The 27,898-nt window shown below is 38.9% G+C and overlaps 1 protein-coding gene across 1 annotated transcript in view; it reads right to left on the reverse strand.

Moving 5' to 3' along the window:
• The window catches only part of LOC133574918 (guanine nucleotide-binding protein G(q) subunit alpha-like), a 39,524-nt gene that overhangs the window by 5,764 nt on the left and 5,862 nt on the right, over positions 1-27,898 (reverse strand). The window contains exons 3-4 of the mRNA XM_061927267.1: positions 25,459-25,643; positions 1,433-1,587 (exon numbers count right to left, since the gene is read on the reverse strand). Coding sequence (XP_061783251.1) covers positions 1,433-1,587; positions 25,459-25,643 — 340 coding nt within the window. The remainder of the gene's footprint in view (positions 1-1,432; positions 1,588-25,458; positions 25,644-27,898) is intronic.

The following is a 27,898-nucleotide window of genomic DNA, read 5'->3' on the forward strand; positions in this document are numbered from 1 at the left end:
TACTGAATTCACAAAGCATATTTCCGACATGAATACTCATTAGTATGGAGTTTATAAATGAGTAGCTCACTGAATACTGTATGTTTAAGTGCATGTATAAATGTCTAGAGATTATTAAAAGTATTATTTACATACACTTTCTAAATAATGTAACAAACCATTGACAATACCTAAATCTAATGTTATTATGTAGAAATGCTGAATCAATTATTTATAAAGTATACAAATGCAAACACCAAGCTTTTATAAATGAGCTTACTAAAATAGTAATGACTACAACATGTATTTACTGTTTATAAACTGCATGAGTATTATTTAGGAAATATGCATTATAAATCATCAGTATTTACTAATGCTATATAAATGCTTAATAGGGTGTATTTTCTATAACGTGTTGCCAATATTTTTATAAAAATGAAATTAGATCATAATCTTAAGGTAAAAAAGTTAAGGATGGTCATAAAGTTTTGAGGGGAAAATGGATCGTATGTATGGGAGTTAAGTTGCAAATTAAGGGAAAATAGGTGTAATTTAACAATAATAAAAATATGATATTATAAGGATAAAATCCTAATATATATTTTTTAACTTTTTAATGGCAATTTCATGAAAATAAAGTTGTAATGTCTACTGGAATAAAATAGATTTAAAAATGTATTTGTAAATGTTAAATAATTCTGGAGCATCAATATTCCTTTAAATTGATTTTTTTTCTTATAAATGTACTACATTTCATCTTCAGATTGACTTACCTCTAATATAATATTACATGATAATTAATTTTTTTCTTAAACATTTTTTTAATTTCCATTAATATTACAATTTCTTATATCATTATGAGTTCAACTTTAAATATTTACTTTTTTTAAATTGTTTTGTTCTTGTAATATTGAAACTTTATTCTTTTTAATGTGCGTTTTTTGACACAAATAGGAAAAATGGCCATGCATATTATCAAATATCACGGAAATGCATACCGGTAAGTACAAAATAACACACCATGCTTTGCCCTCTCTACAGTTAAGTAAATAAAAAACACCCCTGCCACTAGATAGGAAGTATGTTGTGAGTCTCGCTCTGTGTAAATATAACCAAAACACAAATGACTAACTACTATTTTGTTGGTCAAAATATTTGTTTGTTTTATTTAGCAATATTGAATCAAATATTAATCAGCCATAACAAAGGGTTTTAAATATTGGTAGCCAGAAGGTCAACCTAATTTTTTTTGCATGTGTGTAGTGTTTCTTTACCTCGTGACATCACCAACTACTGGCCTAGCATGCATATTACAGCATTTTCAGGTCAGTCTGATGCGTCAGCGTGAATCTTTTAAAAAACCTAATCGGGAACGCGTCCCTTTTTATTCAAGCATGTAAACTTCTCCATAGCATAAACACAGACCCCCATGTGGCAGTCTGTTGACACTCACTATTTGGCAGAGTCCGAGAGCTGGTATTCCCTCTTTCGATTGTAACATTCCTGAATCCCTGGATCGGCCCACAGGCTCTTGATGGCGTCCACATATGGTTTTGTAAATGTTGTCACCGTCTCCACATAAACCTCGCTGACAATACTGGCGTTGGCCTTAACACAGTAACAGAAACAAAACACAAGGTAACATCAATAGAAGAACAATAGCCTCTGTGAGTCTGTTTTGCTTTTTCTTTGACTTTTACAAAAAGGGTACCGTAGTTGGTAAAGAGTAAAACATGTGATAATGATATTGTAACGTAGTGGTGGGTAGCATAGTAACAAAAGCTATACACACATTTCTCAATGTAATGTTTTAGCAATATGGCTAAAATGGTATTGAATCAACAATAATACAAGTAAAAGAGTGAAATAAATATACATTGAAAATCCAGCCATTCTTAGTCAATATGTATCACATTTTGTAATGAACTACAATGAGTACACGATTTCATCATGTCTCACCAACACCTTCTTTTTACTCTTGTATGAGAGTAAATATTGCTAAAATTTTACTTTTTTAAATTGGAACTAATTGGTGATTGAGCAGCATGTACAGTCGTCCTTCGTTAATCATCGTCCATTGGACATGACTACGAGAAAATAATTTTCACAAAGTAGGAGTCATTAATTATAGGTACAATATTTTCTTTTTCTTCTTTTCTGTCCTGTCCATCTTTTCAGGAAAATCATATTGTTGATGTAGATGCCCATATCGGCTATACAAATTTACTTTACAAAAGAGAAGTGTGGGATACTTCTCTTGTTGCCTTATTTGTATTTGACTTTATTAAATGTATTTATATTATCATTTGGTGCAGCCGGGCCGGAGCAGGAGGGGATAGAAAGAGAAAAAAAAGGAAGTGATGGGGGAAATTGTGGGGACAAGAGGGGGATAAGACAGAGAGACAAAAACAACAACAGAACAACATCAGAAAATACGATAAGTATAAATATGATAGTAAAAGTGATAGCAACGAAGCAGTTAGTGAAATAAATAATACAGAAATGATAATGAACATTATTACACTACAAATGGAGCAATACATATACCAATAGAAATGGCACTATTGATAATGAATAATAACAATCATTTTCCATCTTTTATCAACAATACAATTGTTCAAATGCAACAATACATATATGTAATAATAAAACAATAATACAATATTTTCATATCTACAGCATAACAAACCTGTTTACGACCTTCTAAATATGTTTTTCAACATTATGAGAGGCCTCTAGACATGAAATTACACCTTTCAGTCAGTCACAGTTACACTAGAGAGCTGAGCCAGAAGGCAAAGCTCTCGGTCTACCGAGCTATCTACATTCCTACTCTCACCTATGGTCATGAAGTGTGGGTAATGATCGAAAGAATAAGATCGCGGATACAAGCGGCCGAAATGAGTTTCCTCAGAAGGGTGGCTGGCATCTCCCTTAGAGATAGGGTGAGAAGTTCAGTCACCCGAGAGAGACTCGGAGTAGAGCCGCTGCTCCTTTGCTTGGAAAGGAGCCAGCTTTGGTGGTTCGGGCATCTCGTGCGGATGCCTCACGAGCGTCTCCCTAGGGAGGTCCTCGTTGCACGTCCCACTGGGAGGAGACCCCGCGGCAGACCAAGGACCAGATGGGGGGATTACATCTCCTCTCTGGCCTGGGAACGCTTCGGGATTCCCCAGGAGGAAGTTGCTAATGTTGCTCTGGAGAGGGAAGTCTGAGGGTCTCTGCTGGAGCTGTTGTCCCCGCGACCCGATTCCGGATAAGCGGTTGAAGATGGATGGATGGATGGATGGACAGTTACACTATTTTCATACATTGTAGTATTAGCTGCTTGAGGCTGAACAGCGCGCTCAGATTGGTTTGATCTTCTTTAGTGGTCAAGAATACTGTATAATTTTTGGTTTGTTTGTTTATTAGGCCATTGTATGCTTGAACATGTTAGTTTAGGACCAAACAATTGTAGAATATGCTTTAAAAAAAAATTTAATATCAAAACAAAATCCATTATGTGGTGAAGTCGCAATATTCGAAGCTCCATGTATATAAACCTGTATAATATCTTTGTTTATTCTTCAGGACAGAGGGACACACATTTTGTTGTTGTTATTTATTTAATTTTTGTATACTGTACATGTTAATCAACATAAAAATAATCAATCAAATAATTAACATAAAAGTAAAGTAAAGTACTTTTTATATTTTTCCATAATTTATCAGAGTGTATCTTTAAAAAGAAAATCAGGTACACATAGGGATGTTTATCGATACCAATATCAATATTCCTTATTCATTGGTACTAAATCAGTCTTTTATTGACACCAATCATGTGTGCAGTGCAAGGTGCAATGCAGTTGTTATAAATCATCATCTTGTAAAGACCACACAGATCCATCACTGTGTTTCTATTAATTACAATTACACACTAAGCTGGAAATAATATTTATGTATGGTGTTCATGTACATCATATCAAAAATATAATATACATCAGTACAATCGATTAGCATGTTAGGGGGATGTGCATTTGAGAAAGGTGTGTTTTGATGCCACACAAACGCAGCCCGATGGAGTGACGTCAGACAGCCATCTTGCTTCAGAGCAACTTTATGGATTATTATATTACCTCAATTTTGCACTTTTTTGAGTGGAATAATATTGGCCTGTGGATTAATGGATTGCTAAGAGGACGGTTGATTATGTGCAGTAGTGGCGGTCCTGAGTAAAGTGTGTTCACTTCAAACTGTCACTAACTCCTATTAGCATGCGTGACTGAGGAGGAAATATTAAGTTAAAGTTAAAGTACCACTGATAGTCACACACACACTAGGTGTGGTAAAATTACCCTCTGCATTTGACCCATCCCCTTGTTCCACCCCCTGGGAGGTGAGGGGAGAAGTGAGCAGCAGCGATGGCCGTGCTCGGGAACAATTTTGGTGATGTAACCCCCAATTCCAGTGCCAAGCAGGAAGATAATCGGTCCCATTTTTATAGTCTTCGGTATGACTCAAATATTGTTGTGTTACAAACTTTTGTGTGGTGTTGCTTCCTTATTTGTGATTATTGCAAGCTGATTATCAAATGCCTTTTTGAAGCTTAGCAGCGGCACCTGAAATGACTGTGACAGCGTGTCATAATTACGACGGTCAGTTGAGGTAGTCGTACTAAAACTAGAGATTCCCCGATCAAAATGTTTGGCCTCCAATTCCGATCCGATTTCTTGACTTCATATACAAACCAGTTTTGAGTCCCGGTCCGGTCTTTTGACAAGCAATTGTAGAACTGAAAATGTTTTATAGCAAGTAACTAAAGTAAACATAAAAACACATTTTTGTCAAGCGTATCTTACTAAATCTAGAATTTGCTAATATTATTGAAAATCAGATGATGTACTCAGAAATGTGTGGTATCTAAATGTTACATACAAGAGTGGTTAGAGCACAATAACTAGACTAAAGCAAAAGCAACTATTGGATCCCATTTAAATCATCATCATTCAAAGCATTCCTGTATTCGGAGACTAATGGATGGAATTTCAGAGTTCCTAGTCGGAAATTTCCACTGAAACACCCCAATCGCCACCCCCACCACCCAAGCACCTTGCACTGCACACATGGTTGCTTTAAGTACAAACAACAATAGAAGCTTCTGTAATATCCGTTAAAACTTCTGACTATTTTTTGTCAGAGTAAATCAGCTATAAGCAGTGTATAGTTGGATGTTTATAGCAATGTTACTGAAATTTAAAGTTAAAGTTAAAGTACCACTGATAGTCACACACACACTGGGTGTGGTGGAATCACTCTCTGCATTTGACCAATTCCCTTGTTCCACCCCCTTGGAGGTGAGGGGAGCAGTGAGCAGCAGCGGTGGCCGCGCCCGGGAATCATTGTTGGCGATTTAACCCCCAATTCCAACCCTTGATGCGGAGTGCCAAGCAGGGAGGTAATGGGTCCCATTTTTATAGTCTTTTAGTATGACTCGGCCGGGGTTTGAACTCGCAACCTACCGATCTCAGGGCGGACACTCTAACCACAACCACAAGGCTTTCATGTGTTTTGTACCTTAGCAATAGCGTCTGTTTCCTCTTCATCCACCTTGTTTGAAGGTTGCAGAAGAAGTGCATTTTTCTCCATGAAATGTATATATTCAGATAAGGCAAGCACAGCTTTGGTCGATGTGGCCATCTTCAGGCATGTGATTTGACCACAATGAAAAAGACTGAAAACATTTCCGGGGGACAAGGGGGGCGACGCCCCCGAAGCTCCTGGTATTTCACCAATTTAACATGCTAAAATTAACAAAGACAGCACCATTTGAAGAAAATAAAAGACATGAAAACATCATTAATAGAACATACATAACCCAATTATCCTAATGAATCACTGTATATGGTTCAGTCCCAACAGTATTTAGTCACTAATATTTACATCGTGTGTTCATTTCACATCCACAGGTGTCACATTGATCAGTGTTATCATCTACAGGAAAATAGGATATAGGATATAAATTTATGAAAATAATTAAACATGTTTAGTATTGTTTACTCATATTTGAAAATAGGAAATAATAATAATGTGAGGACACTGACATATTGCATGAAACAAGTGTGAAAATATTTACCTTCAAGATTGTTACACCACTGACAATATTGTTTCAAGAGACTACATAAGAACTTAATATTACAAAATAGTATTATATGCAAATTTATTTCAAATAAATTGTTAACTGGAATCAATAATGTGAGTCTTTGAATTTCTGTAATTTCATAATATATTTTCACGTGGCTTTTTATTTTTAGAAAAACACATTTATATTTCGCAAAGCAGTAATTGGTTAATATTTAAAACAAACATGCGTATTTCGCAAGCAAATATTTTTTACCTTACCTCATTATTAACAACCCTGTCTGCAACTGAAGTGGGTTGTTTGGGTGGATCTTTCCTCTCGATGTCTACGGCAGTTGTCAATGTAAACAAAGGATGAAGTCCGTAAGGTTTGCTCACTTTCGGTTGACATCCAAAAGTACCAGCTAGTGAAAAGTTCGTTTTCCTTGCTTCAAGTTGTTTCATATGTTTTTGACGTTTCGCATGTACTTCCAAAGCCTTGAAACCTCGTGATCCATAGTCAATATTATCATGACACCACGTGCACAAAACCTTTCCGGGACGATCGATTTTCCGAATAAAATCACCAAACAAAGTCGTAACTTCCTTCTTCCCAACAGTATCAGTGATTTCCCTTTCCATCCAGTCCCATCGAAACTTATTTTTGACATGTTAATCAATTTCTTTTACTCGTAAAGCGTCCTTTCTCTCGAGAACCGACATCGTTTACATATGGAAAATGGCGGTAATAACCATTATGAATGATGACGATAATAACGTCATTCATAACAGATGTCCTGATTGGTCACAAGGAACATATCGACCAATCAACTACGGCGTAATATAAACTACGTCTCGAATCTTGATTTAGGGTCGGAAAAAAAAACGGAAAAACGGGAGATAATTGTTTTTTTCCCCTCGAGATTAAAAAAGACGGAATTCCGGCTTTAGACGGAAAAATCACATGCCTGCATCTTGATTTCCCACATCCTAACAGGAACGCTCATACCTCGGCTGTGACGTCATTCCCAGCTCCAACTTCCAACTTCCGAGGTAGATGGAACGCACTAGGGCAGTGAATCTTTGGGTACCACACAATTTGATTCGATTCAAAATCGATTCTTGATTCAAAACAATTCTTGATTTAAAACACTTTTTTTTTTTCAATAACATTAGGTGCCACTTCTATGATTAACTACATTCCTCCATAAAATAGATAAAACAACCCTTTAAAACATCTATATTACTTAAAAGAAAACTGGTTTTGTTTAGTAAAATTCTACCCACACATTTAATAAAGTCAAATACAAATAAAGCAACAAGAGATTTTCTTTTGTAAAGTAAATCTGTGCAGCCGGTATGGACATCTACATCAACAATACGATTTGCCTCAGTGGCTGGACAGAACAGATTTTTAAAAGAAAAAAGAAAAAATCGATAGTTTTTTTTAATCAATTAAGAATCATTACAAATAAGAATTGCGCTTCATTCAAATTTTTTTTAGAACACACCATTACACCCCGAGTTTGTGTACAACAAAACGACCCATAAACTATTTTCCAATAATACGAAGAACAAGAAAAAGGTTGTCACATACAAGAAAAAGATTGTCACATACAAGAAAAAGATTGTCACATACATTCTTCTCTCTCTCTCTCTCTCTCTCTGGTTGTCATGGCAGCCCAGGAAGGCGGGAAGGCTTGCTCACACCTGTCACTAATCACCACACCCTACCTTTAGTGATTGCACATACCTGTCCTCTGCTGGTCCTTTATTTCATTTCCTCCATGAGTCCAGACCACCCCAACCTTCTTCCTGCCAAGTCTCAAGCAACTATTTTCTCTTTTCTGTTTCATTTGTTACTTAGTTTTTTTTGATCACCTTCCTTCGTCCAGTTTATTTTGTACTTTGTTCCCTTTTTGTTTTTTCGTGGCGCTGGTTCCTCCACCCAGTGCCATTGTTTTTTGGATAATTACACTTGGATAATTAAAGACATTTCTGAACTATTACGTCTTCCTGTCTGTCTGGAGTCCAAACTTTGCTGAGCGTGATATAATATCGATGTGATTGTTTTAGTATTGTTTATACACTGATACCATATTGGGTATACAAACCCCGTTTCCATATGAGTTGGGAAATTGTGTTAGATGTAAATATAAATGGAATACAATGATTTGCAAATCATTTTCAACCCACATTCAGTTGAATATGCTACAAAGACAACATATTTGATGTTCAAACTGATAAACATTTTTTTTTTTGCAAATAATCATTAACTTTAGAATTTGATGCCAGCAACACATGACAAAGAAGTTGGGAAAGGTGGCAATAAATACTGATTAAGTTGAGGAATGCTCATCAAAACACTTATTTGGAACATCCCACAGGTGTGCAGGCTAATTGGGAACAGGTGGGTGCCATGATTGGGTATAAAAACAGCTTCCCAAAAAATGCTCAGTCTTTCACAAGAAAGGATGGGGCGAGGTACACCCCTTTGTCCACAACTGCGTGAGCAAATAGTCAAACAGTTTAAGAACAACGTTTCTCAAAGTGCAATTGCAAGAAATTTAGGGATTTCAACATCTACGGTCCATAATATCATCAAAAGGTTCAGAGAATCTGGAGAAATCACTCCACGTAAGCGGCATGGCCGGAAACCAACATTGAATGACCGTGACCTTCGATCCCTCAGACGGCACTGTATCAAAAACAGACATCAATCTCTAAAGGATATCACCACATGGGCTCAGGAACACTTCAGAAAACCACTGTCACTAAATACAGTTGGTCGCTACATCTGTAAGTGCAAGTTAAAGCTCTACTATGCAAAGCGAAAGCCATTTATCAACAACATCCAGAAACGCCGCCAGCTTCTCTGGGCCCGAGATCTTCTAAGATGGACTGATGCAAAGTGGAAAAGTGTTCTGTGGTCTGACGAGTCCAGATTTCAAATTGTTTTTGGAAATATTCGACATCGTGTCATCCGGACTAAAGGGGAAGTGAACCATCCAGACTGTTATCGACGCAAAGTTCAAGAGCCAGCATCTGTGATGGTATGGGGGTGCATTAGTGCCCAAGGCATGGGTAACTTACACATCTGTGAAGGCACCATTGATGCTGAAAGGTACATGCAGGTTTTGGAACAACATATGCTGCCATGTAAGCGCCGTCTTTTTCATGGATGCCCCTGCTTATTTCAGCAAGACAATGCCAAGCCACATTCAGCACGTTACAACAGCGTGGCTTCGTAAAAAAAGAGTGCAGGTACTTTCCTGTCCTGCCTGCAGTCCAGACCTGTCTCCCATCGAAAATGTGTGGCGCATTATAAAGCGTAAAATACGACAGCGAAGACCCCGGACTGTTGAACGACTGAAACTCTACATAAAACAAGAATGGGAAAGAATTCCACTTTAAATATTCAACAATTAGTTTCCTCAGTTCCCAATCGTTTATTGAGTGTTGTTAAAAGAAAAGGTGATGTAACACAGTGGTGAACATGCCCTTTCCTAACTACTTTGGCACGTGTTGCAGCCATGAAATTCTAAGTTAATTATTATTTGCAAAAAAATAAATAAAGTTTATGAGTTTGAACATCAAATATCTTGTCTTTGTAGTGCATTCAATTGAATATGGGTTGAAAAGTATTTGCAAATCATTGTATTCCGTTTATATTTACATCTAACACAATTTCCCAACTCATATGGAAACAGGGTTTGTAGAATAGAAAGTATCGACATCTGAATTGATCACTCCTACTTTACTTAGAAGCTTTAGCCGTTAACTTCTTGTGCAGTCCTGCTCAATGTGTGCATGTAGTATGCTTAGCCATTAATTTTCCTCCCGGCATGATGGACCGATGCACCACTGTCCTCTTGGGAGCGACACAGATCGGCTCTGTCATGACAACAACCTAATGTAAGGGCATGTGCAAAGACAACAGATCAAGCGTGTAGCTTTAATTTTTAAGGAAACTTATTTTATTTTTTTCCATTTTATAATTAGCCTATTGAGTCAGACTGCCGAGAAATATGATGAACATTTCCAAGCATTTACAAGCACTTCACCCAAAATTCAAGCATTTTTCAAACCTTGAACACATTCAAATTCAAGCATTTTCAAGGTTTTTAAGCACCCTTACAAACCCTGGTTCTGACAAGTCATGCAACTCCTGCATGTGACTAACAAGGAAATTAAATTGTGTCTCCCTGAGCGTTCATCCATTTTGAAGAAATCTTTTTCGTGAGTACAATCCTAAGACATGTAAACACTGAGAACGGAACAGTTAAAAAGGCAAATATCAAGCCTGATCGAGACATCTCTAAGGCATATTCGGTGAATATTTTTACCTAGAAACTGAATCATAATAAAACAGAGGTACTACTATACTGTATATACATTGGCTATAAGAACGGGCATCATGTTTGCGAGCGCCTTATTGTGAACTATGATGATGCATGGTGGGTGATGAAAGCCTTGCAGCACATTATTTCATTTCTACAAGAGCTGAGTTGAGTGGATCAATGCTCTGACTATGCATTGTATTTAGATTTACTTCTTCTTTGGTTACTGTCAAGAATGCAGTGTCCTCAAAGGTTTTTTTCCCCCTCCAAATGGCAATTAAATAAGCAAGACTTAACGAGTAAAAACAGAGTTGACAGATAACAAGTTGACAAGAAAAGATACTGTCTTTGCTGTGCACTTCAGTAAGACATGCTTGTAATAAAATACTCCCCGTTAAAACAATAACAATGTTATTCGTAGACATTGTGCAGAACTTGCACCAAAGACACTCTCGCTCTCTCTTGTTCTCTCAGTCACTCGCTCTAAGATGTTTTCCGTCTAATTGTTACTCGAGTGCATCGAGCGTTTCCTTTCAAATGCATTTAGGAACCAAACTAAGTGCAGAGGCTGCAGAGTTCCGGGTAAAATCTTATTGAGATAATCTCCTCTGGCTTGGAAAACGGATGTCTTCCTGGAATCTTTCCCCTCGCCTCCTTAACGTGCTTCACTGCCTGGCAGCAAATATTTCAATGGGTGTGCACTACATGCGCCACTATGTTATCGTTCACATTCATAGGACAGGTGGACGCCATTTAATATCGCACAAAAAACATACCATTCAGCGGGGTATCGAAATGTACAAATAACTGTTTGATATGCGTCTTTTTACCCTCCATTTTGCTGGAAAGTCTTGTTCTGGTGGCTGTCAGTGCAGAAAGTCCCGTTTTAACACAAAAAAATTAACATCTTTAATGCTGTTGTGGTACTGGTTAATAATTTGTTTAACCCAAAATGACAAGATGGTCTTTATTGCACACAACATACAAAGGATTTGATGCATTAGCGTGAATTTACTCTCAATTTGTTTTGCTGAATCTTGTTTGGATAGTGTCGAAAAAACTAACAAGCAATTAGACAAGAATGGTAACAACTGGATAGTTATTCTATAATGACTAAACAACAAACCGCCTCCTAACGCGCCGACCACGGAAAAAAGACTTTGATTACCGAAAAACCGTGCTGCCAAAACCGGATGTAAACAAAATGCACGCCATTGTCTGGAGCGTTATCAGGATGTCTGCAATGTGTACATCATTTTCATTTATCGCAGATATACCCGCGCACAGTCATCTACAAAATGTGCAAATGTAAAGAGGACAGTGACAAAATGTGCAAATGTTAATAGGACAGTGGCGGCTTTAAAAGGAGAGAAAGTCCAACTAGAGCAACAGCGCCAAGCAAGTGTGACGTGATGCTTGCTGCAGCTCGCCTCTGTTGTCGGTGACATTGAAGGACAGAATTAGAGTCTATAAACACAAGTACATTGTATAACAACACCAGAAGAAGGTTGCTAGATTTGTTGCTAGTTGTTTTTAATAAAAAAGTCATTAAAAGTCTCGAAACACATGAAAAAATCTCAACAAAGTACATTGTACAAAAAACAGCAACAATTCAAAATATTGCAAAACGATAAAAAATATGTTAATACTAATAGATTTGTTTTTATATGTATGAATACATTCGTTTAGCCTTTTTAATGAAAAATATAGCAAAATATGCAAAATACTCGATGGCGTCATGTGACGACGCCCATAACCATGACCTCGCCATCACAGGTATCTTGGCAGTCGAGGGGAAACCCTGTAATGATATTTATCATAATATATTATACGATATGTAATGATAAAAGAAGCATTTTATAATGGGTTACAAAGCTTTCTAATTTCACTGCTGACATGTAACAACATATTGTATTATTTATCATTTTATTTAATTTAATTTAATTGCTAATTTACTGTTAATAGCTGGTTATCAACAAAAATGACAAAATACTTTTTGATGATAAAAGATACAGTAACAATTGAACTACTGTAGTATAAACTAGAGGTGTAACCATTAATCGATATATCCATTTATATTCCTTCGATTCAAAGGGGAACTGCACTTTTTTTAGATTTTGCCTGTCGTTCACAATCATGAAAGACATAACGACAGAAGGATGTTTTTAATGCATTCTAACTTGTAAATAAGCGTCCTCTATTCTAAAATCCAATAAATAACCGTTCCGAAAACCGCCAACTATATTCTATTTACATTTCGTGACTTCAATATTAACCAAGTATAAGTGATATTGTTAATATAAGCGCTAACGCAGACAAACTATTAATGGTCCCTATTTTTACATCGAGTGGTCTGCTGCTTTCTCTTATTCAAGATCATAAATCATGCATCTCACCCATACAAAAGAAGTCTGAGTAGGTATTCCGACATGTTGGTACATTTTGACAGCCATTTAGAGACCGGAAATGGCGAGAACGACACGAAATACGCGTGGTCCTCCCATTGCCCTCACCCTGTGTCTTTGTAAGGATAATGGTCATTCTTCATCTAAAATAGGAATATATCAATCACCGAGCAGTCGGCATCCTAATGACAGCGGACATTGTAAATGGGTTATACTTTTATGGCGCTTTTCTACCGTCAAGGTACTCAAAGCGCTTTGACACTATTTCCACTTTCACCCATTCATTGTGATGTTTTAATATGTTTGTTGGCTCTCATGAAGTCTGCGGTGAGTAATAATCAGTGATGAAGAAAAAAAAAAGCAGACGTCGTGATGCGTTTTTGAAATTTATGCAGCCACTGATCATGTTATTCTATGTTTAACTCAACAACGATGGACCATGCTCAAACTTGCTCAGAACTGCCAAGCTTCACGCTTTGAGCGTGACAGTTATGCAATTTAACCCTTTCTTACCCAACACGCCATACTTGACATTTCTCAGGCCTACATTCCCCATTCACTACTCTATATTTTTTTCATTATAATAAACTTCGGTTTTCGCAGCTTGCCATCGTTCGAGTAACTCTGATTGATCGTAATAACCAATCCCAGACCAAGCCATCAATCCACTGTGCCTACATTTAACAAACGACGGAAGACACTACGCAGTTTAAACCAATCAGAAACAACGTAAGGCGGGTCTTGGCGTCTTTCTTTCACACACCTCAGCTGTATGTTGATCCTGATTGGTTTAAATTCATACGTGTCTTACGTGGTTGATTAAATGTAGGCACACCTCAGATCAAACAACCTGATTATATTACACGCTACAGCTGGGCTGACAATACAATCTCAATATAAATCGTGATTGACACATACTCGATATCAATATAAAATACGTTCGATAAAATATTTGATATATATTTAGATTTAGATTTTTTTGGTCGGAAGAAACCAGAAATTATGAAGCAAGATTTGATTCATGAAGTCACTCATGCTTTGGGAACCCAGTGAACAGGAAACAGGAAACTGAGCAATCGGAGGGGCACGCTAACAGCCAATCACATAACAGTATCAGCTACCAAGTGTTACACCTTTCCTGCTGTTCGGCTCCCAGTCCCAGACCGTAGTCAAGGGGTGCAGAAGAGACATTCCCTCCAGGACCAATGTTTTCGTCAGGGGTAACAACCTTCACTTTACCCGACAATGAGTCTGCTAAGCTCCGCATTCGGGTCGGAATGACGAGGCCGTTGACTTGTGACAATTTAGTCGCTTAATTCTTATTATTTCTGCAGGACACAACCGGCCACATTCGCCAGTCGCCACTCCTGCTGCACGTGCATGCCCAACTGACGTCACTTACCCAACAGTACACACTGCCATTCTTAAAGGAGCGCACACACACTTACGCTACTCTCATAACACTAGTGTTGTTGCGCTGTCTTTCTCTCTTGTTGTGGATTTACTGCATGGAGTGAGAAAAGAAACTGTGATATCTTGAAAAATAAACTCGATAACAGAAACTTGTCTTTAGTTTTGTTGGTTTTACTGCTGACATGCGGTAACATCCTGACACTTTCAATGTGTCCGTTTGATGAGTAGCTTCTCAAACTCGTCTGTCTAGTGTTCAATAGCTTATACATTACTGCCGTCTAGTGTCTCAAATCTGCAACTACCTTCAAATCTACTTTAATTATTTAATAACATTAGCCGTTCTCATCCTACCTGGCTACCAGACACCTTCTCCACCAATAAAATAGCACCCTTCGTAAGTTGGAAATTGTATTACAGTATTCATTGGTAGGCTTAAATAAGTCATAAAAAGTATCAATAATTATCAATATCGATCAATATAAAAAACGTATATCGTGATATAGTTTTCGGCCATATCGCCCAACAACATGCTGTATGCAGCGTGCACGCTGTATTACATGCTCACTTGCTCCGGATTAGAGCTGAAACGATTCCTCGAGTACTTCCATTACAAAATATATTCGAGGAATTTTCGCTGCCTCGTGGCGTCATTTATTTTTTTCACGGCATTTTGCCTCGTTTAGTAAACAGTAGTCAAAGCTCACGTTTCGCACGGACTGTTTAGGTATTACACAGCGTGTTTATGTCACAGATCATACGCCCCCCTACACTACACTTTTAAATACGCTTGAGTTTAGAAAACATTTTCGCCCACATAACTCGCAATGGCAGACGCCGCAGAAAGCAGTGAACAAGAGCGATAGCAAAACGAGGGAATTAAGAAGCGACAAAAGTTGTCTAAGGTGTGGGAACACTTTACACTAATATCGAAGGAAAACGCACTAGTATGCAAACATTGCAAAGTGGAGCTCGCATACCATAATAGCACAAGTTCGATGCTGTAGCACCAGTCGAGAAAGCATCCGATTTGAGGGACGTCCAGAGGCGAGGTAAGTCATCTATTATCACATGCAAACGCAAAAGTTGTGTTAGTAAAATAAATGTTATTCTTTATAACCAGGATGTGTTCTCTCATTCCCGTGAAGTCATCAAATGCCGCCAAAAGGTGTTGAAAACTAACAATGTTATCCGAGCTGTCATGTTCAATTAGCCTTTCTTTAGTAACCCCGCGAAAGTAGTCATGCAAAGTTATTCGGGTTATTCAGGTCATGCAACCACATGCTACTTGAATAGCTTGCACTTGTACCCACTATAGTCTCTGTAAAATGTGAGAGTTCCAAGTCCTTGTTCACAGTGGTAGGACTTGTGTGCCAAGTTCCTGTCAGCCATATTGGTTCTGAATATGAAGTTGCACATTTCAAATGCAGTATTAAAAGGAACTACCCGATCCACTTTTTATGTTTGATATAATGAAAACTGTTCTTGTTTTATTTTTAATACTAAGAATATATTTTTATTTTTACTTTCTCAGCGAATATTAATTTTGAACTAATTTTATATATATTTGTTTTCATCTCAAACATGTTATAATGGCAAAATGAAAATTGATTACTATATTGCATGCAATGAATGCAGAGAACTGCATTGCATTCTTAAAATTTTAAAAACTGTTGTTGTCATTAAGTAGTTTGTCTTTTTATATTGTTTATGTATTGTTGGCAGGTTGAAAACAGCTCAGCGGATTTGCGTGGAGAAAGCAACGTTTAAACGGCACTGTATAATAATCATCAAAAACGTACGAGAGACAAGAACTTTGTTTATGCGGTCATACCACACAGCACATAGGGCTGTGAGCGCACCTGTTTTTTATTATCACACTCAAATTGGCACAATCAACCACGGACGCATTTTAGCTGTGCGTGTCAGCCTTCAAAAATTAAAACAGGCATTTAGGAAATAAAAGACAATAAGGCCAAACGCAATAATTGAGGGCACATCGTAACTTGTGTAATTAAACCTTAATTAAGCAAAAATATGATTTATTCGCTTACTCAATTAATCGATCGGGATATTCGATAGCTCGATTACTAAAATGTTCGATAGCTGCAGCTCTACTCTGGATACATTCGTTCAAATCAATACACAGCAGAAGTGTTGCAAAGTCACGTGTAAAAAAGACCGCCAATAGAGGGTTCCTGCTTCTCACAGATACGCACGCGCAGATAGTATTACACATATGCCCTTCTGAATGCGCGCGCACACGCTGTATTACACGCTCACAAACCTGGATGCACTCGCCCAAATCTTACACGGCAGAAGCGTCGCAAAAGTCTGATTAGGAACAGACAACTTAAAACACACGTACGCAGATCTAAAACACACGTATGCGGATCTGATTACACACACTTGGATTGACATACAGACACATATGCACGTGAATTGGATTACACACGCATAGATTGAGATACACATTTGCAAATGATTTTGCTACAATAATACTTTCGTAGTGGTCATCGGTGATATTAACATTTAAAAAGCAGGCTCCGCTACATATCAATTCAAGCACTTCCACAACCAACAGTCAGCCAACCACCAGGGGGCGACCGAAAGATAGCAAAGTTGGGAAACTCATGTGAGAGTGAGTAAGAGTGAATGAGAATGGAGGGTGATTGTCAGTCACAGTTGATCATCTGGTCGCCTGTATCTCCCAAAAATATTGGGAAAAATATATACATGATTACATTGGTGCCCTCCCCTCCCAATGACCACAGGGGGGCCAACAGGTACGCAATTTAACCCCGGAACACGCCCGCACGCTTCACCGTTCTCTAGATCGGTGTTTTTCAACCACTGTGCCGTGGCACAATACTGTGCCGTTACATACAGTCTGGTGTGCCGTGGGAGATTATGTAATTTCACCTATTTTAGTTAAAAATATTTTTTGCAATTCAGTAATTATAATCCGCAAATAATGTGCCGTTGTTGAGTGTCGGTGCTGTCTAGAGTTCGGCAGAGTAACCATGTTATTCTCCTCAATATCAGTAGGTGGCAGCCGGTAGCTAATTGCTTTGTAGATGTCTGAAAAAGGTCGTGTGATACGACGATGGTTTGTCGTGATCACAATATGCAGGCGACAGCGGGAGGCAACGTGCAGGTAAAAAGGTATCTAATGCTTAAACCAAAAATAAACAAAAGGTGAGTGCCCCTAAGAAAAGGCATTGAAGCTTAGGGATGGCTATGTAGAACGAAACTAAAAGTGAACTAGCTACAAGGAAAACAAAAACAGAATGCTGGACGACAGCAAAGACTTAGAGTGTGTGGAGTAGAGACGGCGTCCACAAAGTACATCCGTACATGACATGACAATCAACAATGTCCACTAGGGGTGTAACGGTACGTGTATTTGTATCGAACCGTTTCGGTACGGGTGTTTCGGTTCGGTGCGGAGGTGTACCGCACGAGTTTCCACACGGACATATTAAGTAGCGTACTGCACGTTGTGTAAACAATACTCAAAATGCCGGACATTTGAGGCATTTAAGAAACTCCGCCCTGACAGCTCCGCAAAAGAGGACATGTCCGGTGAAAAGAGGACGTATGGTAAGTCTATCGTAGCCCGTTAGCTGCTAGCATGCTAGCAAAAGAGGACATGTACGGTGAAACCGATCGCTGGGCTAGGTCCTGACCATACGTCGTCTTTTCACCGGACATGTCCTCTTTTGCGGGGCTGTCCGGGCAGTGTTTCCTAAATGCCTCAAATGTCCGGCATTTTGAGTTATGGTTGCGTGTATTAACAATGTACTTTCAGGGTTAAGAAGGTTAAAAACAAAACAAATTGTGCGCGCAGCAGCATTCGTGAGGGAGGGGGAGAGACAGAGAGAGCGCAAGAGTTATGATAAACGCGCATGCGTCGTCAGGCTCTGCTTTTTATCGATAGATTTATCAGATTTAATTTTTTATTATCTATAGCAGGGGTGTCAAAAGTGTGCCCCGGAGGCCATTTGCGGCCCACAGCTAATGTTTTAAAGGCCCACGACACATTCTAAAAATACTATTAAAATAAACAAAAACATAACAAAAGTGAAATAAAAAAGCTTAAAAGGTTAAATGTAATTTAGAAAAAGTTGCAATGTTGACTAATAAAACAAAGTTGGTTTTTTTTCTTTCGAACTGTCATTGCTCAAAACATAATATTGAATCAAAATCAACGTTATTATAAATTATTGACCTATCCAAGGTTCCGATTACTTCACATCAAATATTCCACTAAGAAAAATATTTTTGGTGGAAGATTTTGCAAATTTGGTAAATAAATAACCAAAAAATTTATATTTTGTTGTTTTCTTACTGCACTGAAAATGAACCGAACCGTGACCTCTAAACCGAGGTACGTACCGAACCGAAATTTTTGTGTACCGTTACACCCCTAATATCCACACAAAAAAAGATAGCAACAACTTAAATATTCTTATTTGCTAAAACAAAGCAGGTGTGGGGAATAGCGCTCAAAGACATGAAACTGCAACAGGAACATACCAACAAAACAGGAAAAGCTACCAAAATAGGAGCGCAAGACAAGAACTAAAACATTACGCACGGGAAAACACCAAAAAACTCAAAATAAGTCACGGCGTGATGTGACAGGTCGTGACAGTAGACCTACTTTGAGACAAGAGCTATATTGATGCATACTTGGTTATGGTTTAATTCATATCCAACAATTGCGACAACAACTTTTTATGTACTGATTTTGTCTACTGAGATTAATTTTTTAATGATTTCTGATGGTGGTGTGCCTCCGGATTTTTTCCAATGAAAAAATTGCGCCTTGGCTCAGAAAAGGTTGAAAAACACTGCTCTAGACATCCTCCCGCTCGTTCCCCCAAACCCCGGAAATGCTCCCACGCGTCTAAACCAACAAACGCCACAAAAAGTTGCACGGCAAAGCTGCGTTGGTGTGCACATTTAAACAAATTATCGAGTTGCAGAGAGAGACAGGTTAAGCATTAAAAACACTTATCTTCTTTCCTCAACCGCGTTTGCCTGCGACGTGAAACTAATAATCCAAATAGAGTGACGGTTGCTAACAGAGCGGGTCGCCCGCCACCGGGGCAAATCCCTGACGAACAGCTACAAAAGCGAGGGTGCCCAAAGTACAGACTACCCATACGTGCCAACCCTGCCGAATTTTCCGGGAGACTCACGAATTTCAGCGCCTGTCCCGAAAACCTCCTGGGACAAATATTCTCCCGAAAATCTCCCGATTTCCAGCCGGAGCTGGAGGCCACGCCCCCTCCAGCTCCATGCGGACCTGAGTGATGTGTAGACAGCCTGTTTTCACGTCCGCTTTCCCACGATATAAACAGCGTGCCTGCCCAATCACGTTATAACATCTACGGCTTTTAGAGAGTGCACAATTGTGCACACAACAAGGAGACGAAGCAGAAGAACGAGGAAGATACAGCCATGGCGACGCCGACGATGAGTAAGATGAAGAAATACGCTTGTAAGTTCCAAATCGAATGGAAACAAGAATTTCAGTTTATCCAGGACAGTACGAAGGGGAAGGAGTATGCTGCCTGTAAATTTTGTAGAACAGACTTCTCCATTGAACACGGTGGCCGAACGGATATACTCACTCATGAACGGACAGCGAAGCACAAGGTGGCGGCAGCGCAGCACAGCCCAGTATTATGGGCCACCTCGCTAAATGGAGTCCCGAGGGTGTAACTTATGTCGAGACAAAGATGGCTATGCTGATAGCTGGAAGCAACAACCCGTTCTCATTTGCGGATGTCTTCAACAAATCCGTGAAGGATATGTTCCCGGATTCAGAGATCGTTCGCCAGTACGCAAATGGCAGAACAAAGGCTATTCAAATAGTGAAAGGTAAGTGTTTTTTTTTTTGTTTTTTTTAGAAAGCAGCAAGCTGTGCTTCTGGCTGCAAAGCATTGCACTTTCAAGTACAACAATGAGTAGATGAGTGTTATGTGTGTGTATATGTGTAAATAAATGAACACTGAAATTCAACTATTTCTTTTATTTATATATATATATATATATATATATATATATATATATATAATCAAATAAATATATATATATATATATATATATATATATATATATATATATATATATATATACACATACAGGTAAAAGCCAGTAAATTAGAATATTTTGAAAAACTTGATTTATTTCAGTAATTGCATTCAAAAGGTGTAACTTGTACATTATATTTATTCATTGCACACAGACTGATGCATTCAAATGTTTATTTCATTTAATTTTGATGATTTGAAGTGGCAACAAATGAAAATCCAAAATTCCGTGTGTCACAAAATTAGAATATTACTTAAGGCTAATACAAAAAAGGGATTTTTAGAAATGTTGGCCAACTGAAAAGTATGAAAATGAAAAATATGAGCATGTACAATACTCAATACTTGGTTAGAGCTCCTTTTGCCTCAATTACTGCGTTAATGCGGCGTGGCATGGAGTCTATGAGTTTCTGGCACTGCTCAGGTGTTATGAGAGCCCAGGTTGCTCTGATAGTGGCCTTCAACTCTTCTGCGTTTTTGGGTCTGGCATTCTGCATCTTCCTTTTCACAATACCCCATGGGGCTAAGGTCAGGGGAGTTGGCGGGCCAATTTAGAACAGAAATACCATGGTCCGTAAACCAGGCACGGGTAGATTTTGCGCTGTGTGCAGGCGCCAAGTCCTGTTGGAACTTGAAATCTCCATCTCCATAGAGCAGGTCAGCAGCAGGAAGCATGAAGTGCTCTAAAACTTGCTGGTAGACGGCTGCGTTGACCCTGGATCTCAGGAAACAGAGTGGACCGACACCAGCAGATGACATGGCACCCCAAACCATCACTGATGGTGGAAACTTTACACTAGACTTCAGGCAACGTGGATCCTGTGCCTCTCCTGTCTTCCTCCAGACTCTGGGACCTCGATTTCCAAAGGAAATGCAAAATTTGCATGGTTGGGTGATGGTCTTCCGGGACGCTACAAAATACACCCCCGCTACCACCAAACCTCCCCCCCACACACACATACACACCTTGTAGCGTCCCGGAAGAGTTAGTGCTGCAAAGGGTTCTGGGTATTTGTTCTGTTGTGTTTATGTTGTGTTACGGTGCGGCTGTTCTCCCGAAATGTGTTTGTCATTCTTGTTTGGTGTGGATTCACAGTGTGGCGTATATTTCTAACAGTGTTAAAGTTTTTTATTCGGCTACCCTCAGTGTAACCTGTATTGCTGTTGATGAAGTATGCGTTGCATTCAATTGTGTGTGCGTGCAGAAGCCGCACATGTTATGTGACTGGGCCAGCACTCGTTGGACTGGCTGAAAAGCAGCCATGACGATTTTCGGGAGGGGCGCCGAAGTTTGGAAGACTTCCGGGACGGTTGGCTAGTATTAGAATTAGTGGTGAATGAATGCGGTGTTACCGCGGCACCGCCGCAATATATAATCGGCGTGCCAGCTCTTGTGTTAATTTAATATTGCCTCAAGGGCCAAGTGAAATTACACAACGGGCCAAATTTGGCCCGCGGGCCAGAGTTTGACACTCATGCTATAGTGTGTTCGTGTAGCATGTTTAGCTATTCTTTGTTTACTAGTGATGAAAAAAAAAAAACACTTTCCGCCATGGAGGCGAGGACCGCTGACCTAGAAGCGGATGTCTGCACTGTGGAAGGACATTAGCCGCTAACTTGAATGCTACATTGCGTTAAGGACGAGTTTGTTCACTTGGCGCTGTCAAATTTGCGAGACACAGCTAAAATGTGTCATCAACATGCATTATCACAATATTACGATAGTATTAAAAGCTCTAACGTCCGACAAATGTATATAATTTACAACCCTAATTCAGACCTTTCTCGATTGTTTTTATTCCCCCACTTTTTCGCTCTCCTGGAACGGCAATAAAAACTCAGTCAATTGTGCAAATTAGACAATGACGTCATCGCCATTGAACATAGTTATTCACAAACTTAAAAGAAAGCGTAAAAAAATGTGTGTCAAATGCATTTTCTGTTGCATGAATGTGTTTTTGCTGAATGCTGTAGCACCGTCCGAGCAATTTATGAATTACTCATTCATAATAGCTTGGAACTTCTCAGTAACTTATCCAGTTGGCCTTCTGACCTCTACACTAATATTTGCACCCTCAGTTAAAAAAAAAAAAAAACAACAACAGTGATTCCATTGTGAGTTCTCATCAAAAGTCGCCTAACACGTTAAAAGAAAACAGCAACGCTGACTCAGATTTGGTTAATGCTTCCCAAAGGCAATGACAGTTATATCACACACACACACACACACACGCACACGCACACGCACACGCACACGCACACGCACACTCACACTCACACTCACACTCACACTCACACTCACACTCACACACCTCCCTCACTGACTGAGCTTATCAAGAAGTGTTCTGTTCTCCAAGGCCTCTCTTCTTTACCTGGAACTTGCACAACGCATTTGTGTGGGTGAGCTAATTTGTGTGATGAATAAGATGCATGGGACAGATTCTAGTTTCTCTCTTGCGTGTGTACATGTTTGCGGCACAGCAGGGACCTCAGGGTTACAAAGATAATTGATTGTAATAAAAGTAATAGTAATGCTACAGGAGTCACGTGATTATGAGAATGAAGTACCGTATTTTTCGGACTATAAGTCGCAGTTTATCGTCCAGTGCAACTTATATATGTTTTTTTTCCTTCTTTATTATGCATTTTCGGCAGGTGCGACTAATACTCCGGTGCGACTTATACTCTGAAAAAGACGGTAGTCATTTAACAAGAATAATGTTATATGCACTAAAATAAAGCATAATATAACATGCTCAATGTCAAAATGTTATAAGAATTAAGTCGGAATTTCACATGGGTCAGCGTTTAATATTATGGAGAAATGACAAAGAGTTATCATTGTACATTTTGAATGAAAGCATTATATAAGCCTGGGCCAATAATACATTTTGCTGGACTATATATCGTCCCACAAATTATTGCTGATGATTAGGGGTGTAACGGTACACAAAAATGTTGGTTCGGTACGTACCTCGGTTTAGAGGTCACGGTTCAGTTCATTTTCGGTACAGTAAGAAAACAACAAAATATAAATTTTTTGGTTATTTACCAAATTTGCAAAATCTTCGACCAAAAATATTTTTCTTAGAGGAATATTTGATGTGAAGCAATCAGAAACTTGGATAGGTCAATAATTCATAATAACATTGATTTTGATTCAATATTAGGTTTTGAGCAATGACAGTTTGAAAGAAAGAAAAAAACAGCTTTGTTTTATTAGTCGACATTGCAACTTTTTCTAAATTACATTTAACCTTTAACCTTTTTTATTTCACTTTTGTTATGTTTTTGTTTATTTTAATAGTATTTTTAGAATGTGCCGTGGGCCTTTAAAACATTAGCTGTGGGCCGCAAATGGCCTCCGGGGCACACTTTTGACACCCCTGCTATAGATAATGAAAAATTAAATCTGATAAATCTATCGATAAAAAGCAGAGCATGGCGACGCATGCGCGTTTATCATAACTCTCTTGCTCTCTCTGTCTCTGCCCCTCCCTCACGAATGCTGCTGCGCGCACAATTTGTTTTGTTTTTAACCCCTTCTTAACCCAGAACGTACATTGTTAATACACGCAAAAGAGGATATGTCCGGTGAAAAAAGGACGTAAGGTCAGTCTATCCTAGCTGCTAGCATGCTAGCAGCGATCGGTTTCACCGGACATGTCCTCTTTTGCTATATATATAGTGTGTGTGTATATATATATATATATATATCTTAAACGCACAGTGGGAAGCAAGGGAAAATGACGTTAAACCAAGCACTTGGCTCCGTTTACTCCGAGGGGAACTCTCCCGAGCAAAGTCCGTGTAGCTTGTCCGCCATGATTATCAAGCCAAATGACACTAGTGCGCATGCGCCTGACTTCCCGTTGCCTAAAATGCATTAATAAATGAAGGGGTTTCGGTAATTTAAAAATTAGATGTATTACTAACCATCAGGAATTTTATCGCTAATTATCATTATACCTTTTATTGTTACATCCCGAGCCCATTAACAAGTAAAAAGTCATGGGCGGTCATGGGATGTTCTTGCTGCAGATGTTGGTCAATTTTTTAGGGCATTACAGCAAATTACAGGGCGGTCGTGATTGCTGTTGTTAAATTCGAGCCCTGTATATATACTGCGCGCGTACACACTTTTTTTTGTTTTTTTTTGTTCAAAAACTAGTATATTGAAATGACACTGCATACACTAAAGTTAGCAAATTAGCCACCTACTCATTGGCCTTGTGGTTAGAGTGTCCGCCCTGAGATCGGTAGGTTGTGAGTTCAAACTCTAAACCATAAATTATTCCCGGGCGGGGCTACTGTATCATGTACAAATATGCATGACAACTTTCCTACAGTCATCAAACATGGGACGATTTGGTTTTAGTTATATAGTAAAACTTACAAAAGTCTTTTGGAGTAATAAATGAAGAATCCATACAAGTAGAATGCCATGACGACTGGAAGACGGAACGGCACTTGTTCTTCCGGTTGAAAGCACTTAACAGTAGAAATTACTGCAGACCACAGCACTTGCAGTAAGCAAACTCGTCCAAAAGATGGAGCCACAGCACAAACTATAACACACCTTTTTAGTGTCTATTGAAAACTATTTGTTGAATTTAAAACATTATGGCTGGCAGCACAGAAAAATCCATAAATTAGCCGCACTCTTTTATAGGCCACAGGGTTAAAAGCTTAGGAAAAAAGTAGCGAGTCATAGTTTGGAATGTATGGTACATACACTAAAATTGTCTCTTTTGTCACGTTTTGAAAAAATATTAACGATGTGACCGTCTTAGTACATGGCAGGTCCCTAGGGCAAGACAATAGTTTGACGCATTCAAAAGACCACTTTATTTTCATAATATCCCAACTTTATGCTTACTTTCAGTGTGGCCCCAATACTCCTATGTTCTCCAACAGAGTAAACTTTGCACAGGACAGCCTGCTCTGTAAATGTGGACAAAAATGTCTGGCAGCAGGATTGCAAAACTAAACATGGCTGCAAATTACCGAAGTACTGAACTGCGACAACACACTTACACACTGTAAGTGTAAACTGTAAAATATAAACTGTGGAGCTCCTCCAGTACTCAGTCTTGTAAACGACAATAAAAGAGCAACGTGTACCTTGTTGTGTTCATACTTGTATCGGATCCGCAGAATCTTCATGGCCTGGATCATGGCCTGCATGGCGGTGAAGATGTTCTGGTAGACCAGCCTCGTGAACGGCCTCTTGTCCTCGTCTGAGTATCCGCGGCCATGGATGATCCTCATCTGTTTAATGAAGGTGCTTTTCCCACTCTCGCCCGTCCCTAAAGACGCACACATACTACCATCAATACATATATTGGATGAGAAGCTGCCTCCTTTAGGTTCCAAAAATATGAAATGGAGCAACTTTAAAACCCAAAACCAGTGAAGTTGGCACGTTGTGTAAATCGTAAATAAAAACAAAATACAATGATTTGCAAATCTTATTCAACCTATATTCAATTGAATAGACTGCAAAGACAATATACTTAACATTTAAACTGGTAAATGTTATTTTTGCAAATATTAGCTCATTTGAAATTTGATGCCTGCAACATGTGTCAAAAAAGCTGGCACAAGTGGCAAAAAAGACTGAGAAAGTTGAGGAATGCTCACCAAACACTTATTTGGAACATCCCACAGGTGAACAAGCTAATTGGGAACAGGTGGGTGCCATGATTGGGTATAAAAGCAGCTTCCATGAAATGCTCAGTCATTCACAAACAAGGATGGGGCGAGGGTCACCACTTTGTGAACAAATGCGTGAGAAAAGTGTCCAACAGTTTAAGAACAACATTTCTCAACGAGCTATTGCAAATAATTTAGGGATTTCAAGGTTCAGAGAATCTCGATAAATCACCGCACGTAAGCGACAATGCCTGTAACCTTCAATCCCTCAGGCGGTACTGCATCCAAAAGCGACATCAGTGTGTAAAGGATATCACCACATGGGCTCAGGAACACTTCCGAAAATCAGTCAGTAAATACAGTTGGTCGCTACATCTGTAAGTGCAAGTTAAATCTCTAATATGCAAAGCGAAAGCCATTTATCAACAACACCCAGAAACGCAGCCAGCTTCGTTGGGTCCGAGCTCATCAAAGATGGACTGATGCAAAGTGGAACTCAATTGAATAGAAGTTGAAAATGATTTTCAAATCATTGTATTCTGTATTTATTTACAATTTACTCATTGGGCCAACTTCACTGGTTTTGGGTTTTGTATTTTGGTACCTTTGCTCTGAAATGAAGGAGCTCCCCAATTTAAATAACGTACCACTACAGTTGGTACCCAACCAAAGTGACTAAAAAGTGGCATGGATTAAAAGGTGCCAAAACTATAACAGCCTGATGCTTTTTAGCTCATTGGCTAGCACTGCACATTTCTGGACTGTGCAGGAGGACCACTGTTATGGAAGTATACTAGTTTAGATACCATACCAGTGTGGAACAGAAGCGCTCCAAACGTAATACGGATCAGCAACCTTGACACCCAACTATTGCCACCTCTCTTCTGATTTCGGGATATGCTCCCTTTAGGTACCATAGGTTCCAAAAAAGTACAAAGACACTATTTTGGCACACGTCACAACATTCAGCAAGCTTTACCTTTAAACACAATCTGACGATGGTTGTAACTCAAAATAAAAAGAAGGGTTTCAAATGCGGTAAAAATTATTTGTTTTGGTACCCTTCACATCTTTCTCTGTTCCAAAAATGTACCAAAATCTGGTACGCTCCAGCGAGCCCACCAGTGGAGACCTTTTTGTCCTCATCACTCCAGCAAGCCATTTGGAAACACTCACGTTATCAACAAGCACATAATATAATAACAACATTGTGCGACGACTATTTGGTCTGCACTATAATGCTTTATGACTATTTGATAATGCCCATTTTAGATGTACACTACTGGGATGATTTTAAAACGGAACATTATCGTACAGGAAATTTTAATAGAACTGGGCTGCCCGGCCATATCCGGCCCAGGAATGACACCATACCGGCCCCCCGAGTTCAGTTCAAAACATGTGAGACAGAACATTTTTGCAGCAAACTCCTAAAAACACGAGAGTGCTTCTGTTGTATAGAGGGACTTGGACCACTGTAAACACATTGGCAGATACTTGCATTGACATTATAACCTTGCTGGCAAACACAGAACACTGGGGTCATAACTTGGGATTTAAATAACTGTGTTCCTCAAGGCACCCCTTTTTGGCAGTGAAACATTTTATCGTAATGCGATGTATGTAATTAATGTGTAGCTATAGCTTGTTTACTTCGGATACAGTCAGTAGTCCTTTGTTCTTTAGTTATACTAGTGGTGTTCTCAAGGTTCTATTTCAGGTCCTTTCTTTTTTTTTTTATATAATTTTTGCTAGTCAACTGGTGACCTTCAAGTTAAGTTAAAAAAACTTGTGAGAGACTCACATTTTTGCGGCAGACTCTCAAAAACACTAGAGTGCTGTCATAGATATGATCTTTGGCTAGCTTTTTTGCAGCAAGTCCTTAAAAACAACAGTGTTCCTGTAACTC

This window comes from Nerophis lumbriciformis, linkage group LG32, assembly GCF_033978685.3.
Source record: "Nerophis lumbriciformis linkage group LG32, RoL_Nlum_v2.1, whole genome shotgun sequence".
Taxonomy (NCBI): domain Eukaryota; kingdom Metazoa; phylum Chordata; class Actinopteri; order Syngnathiformes; family Syngnathidae; genus Nerophis; species Nerophis lumbriciformis.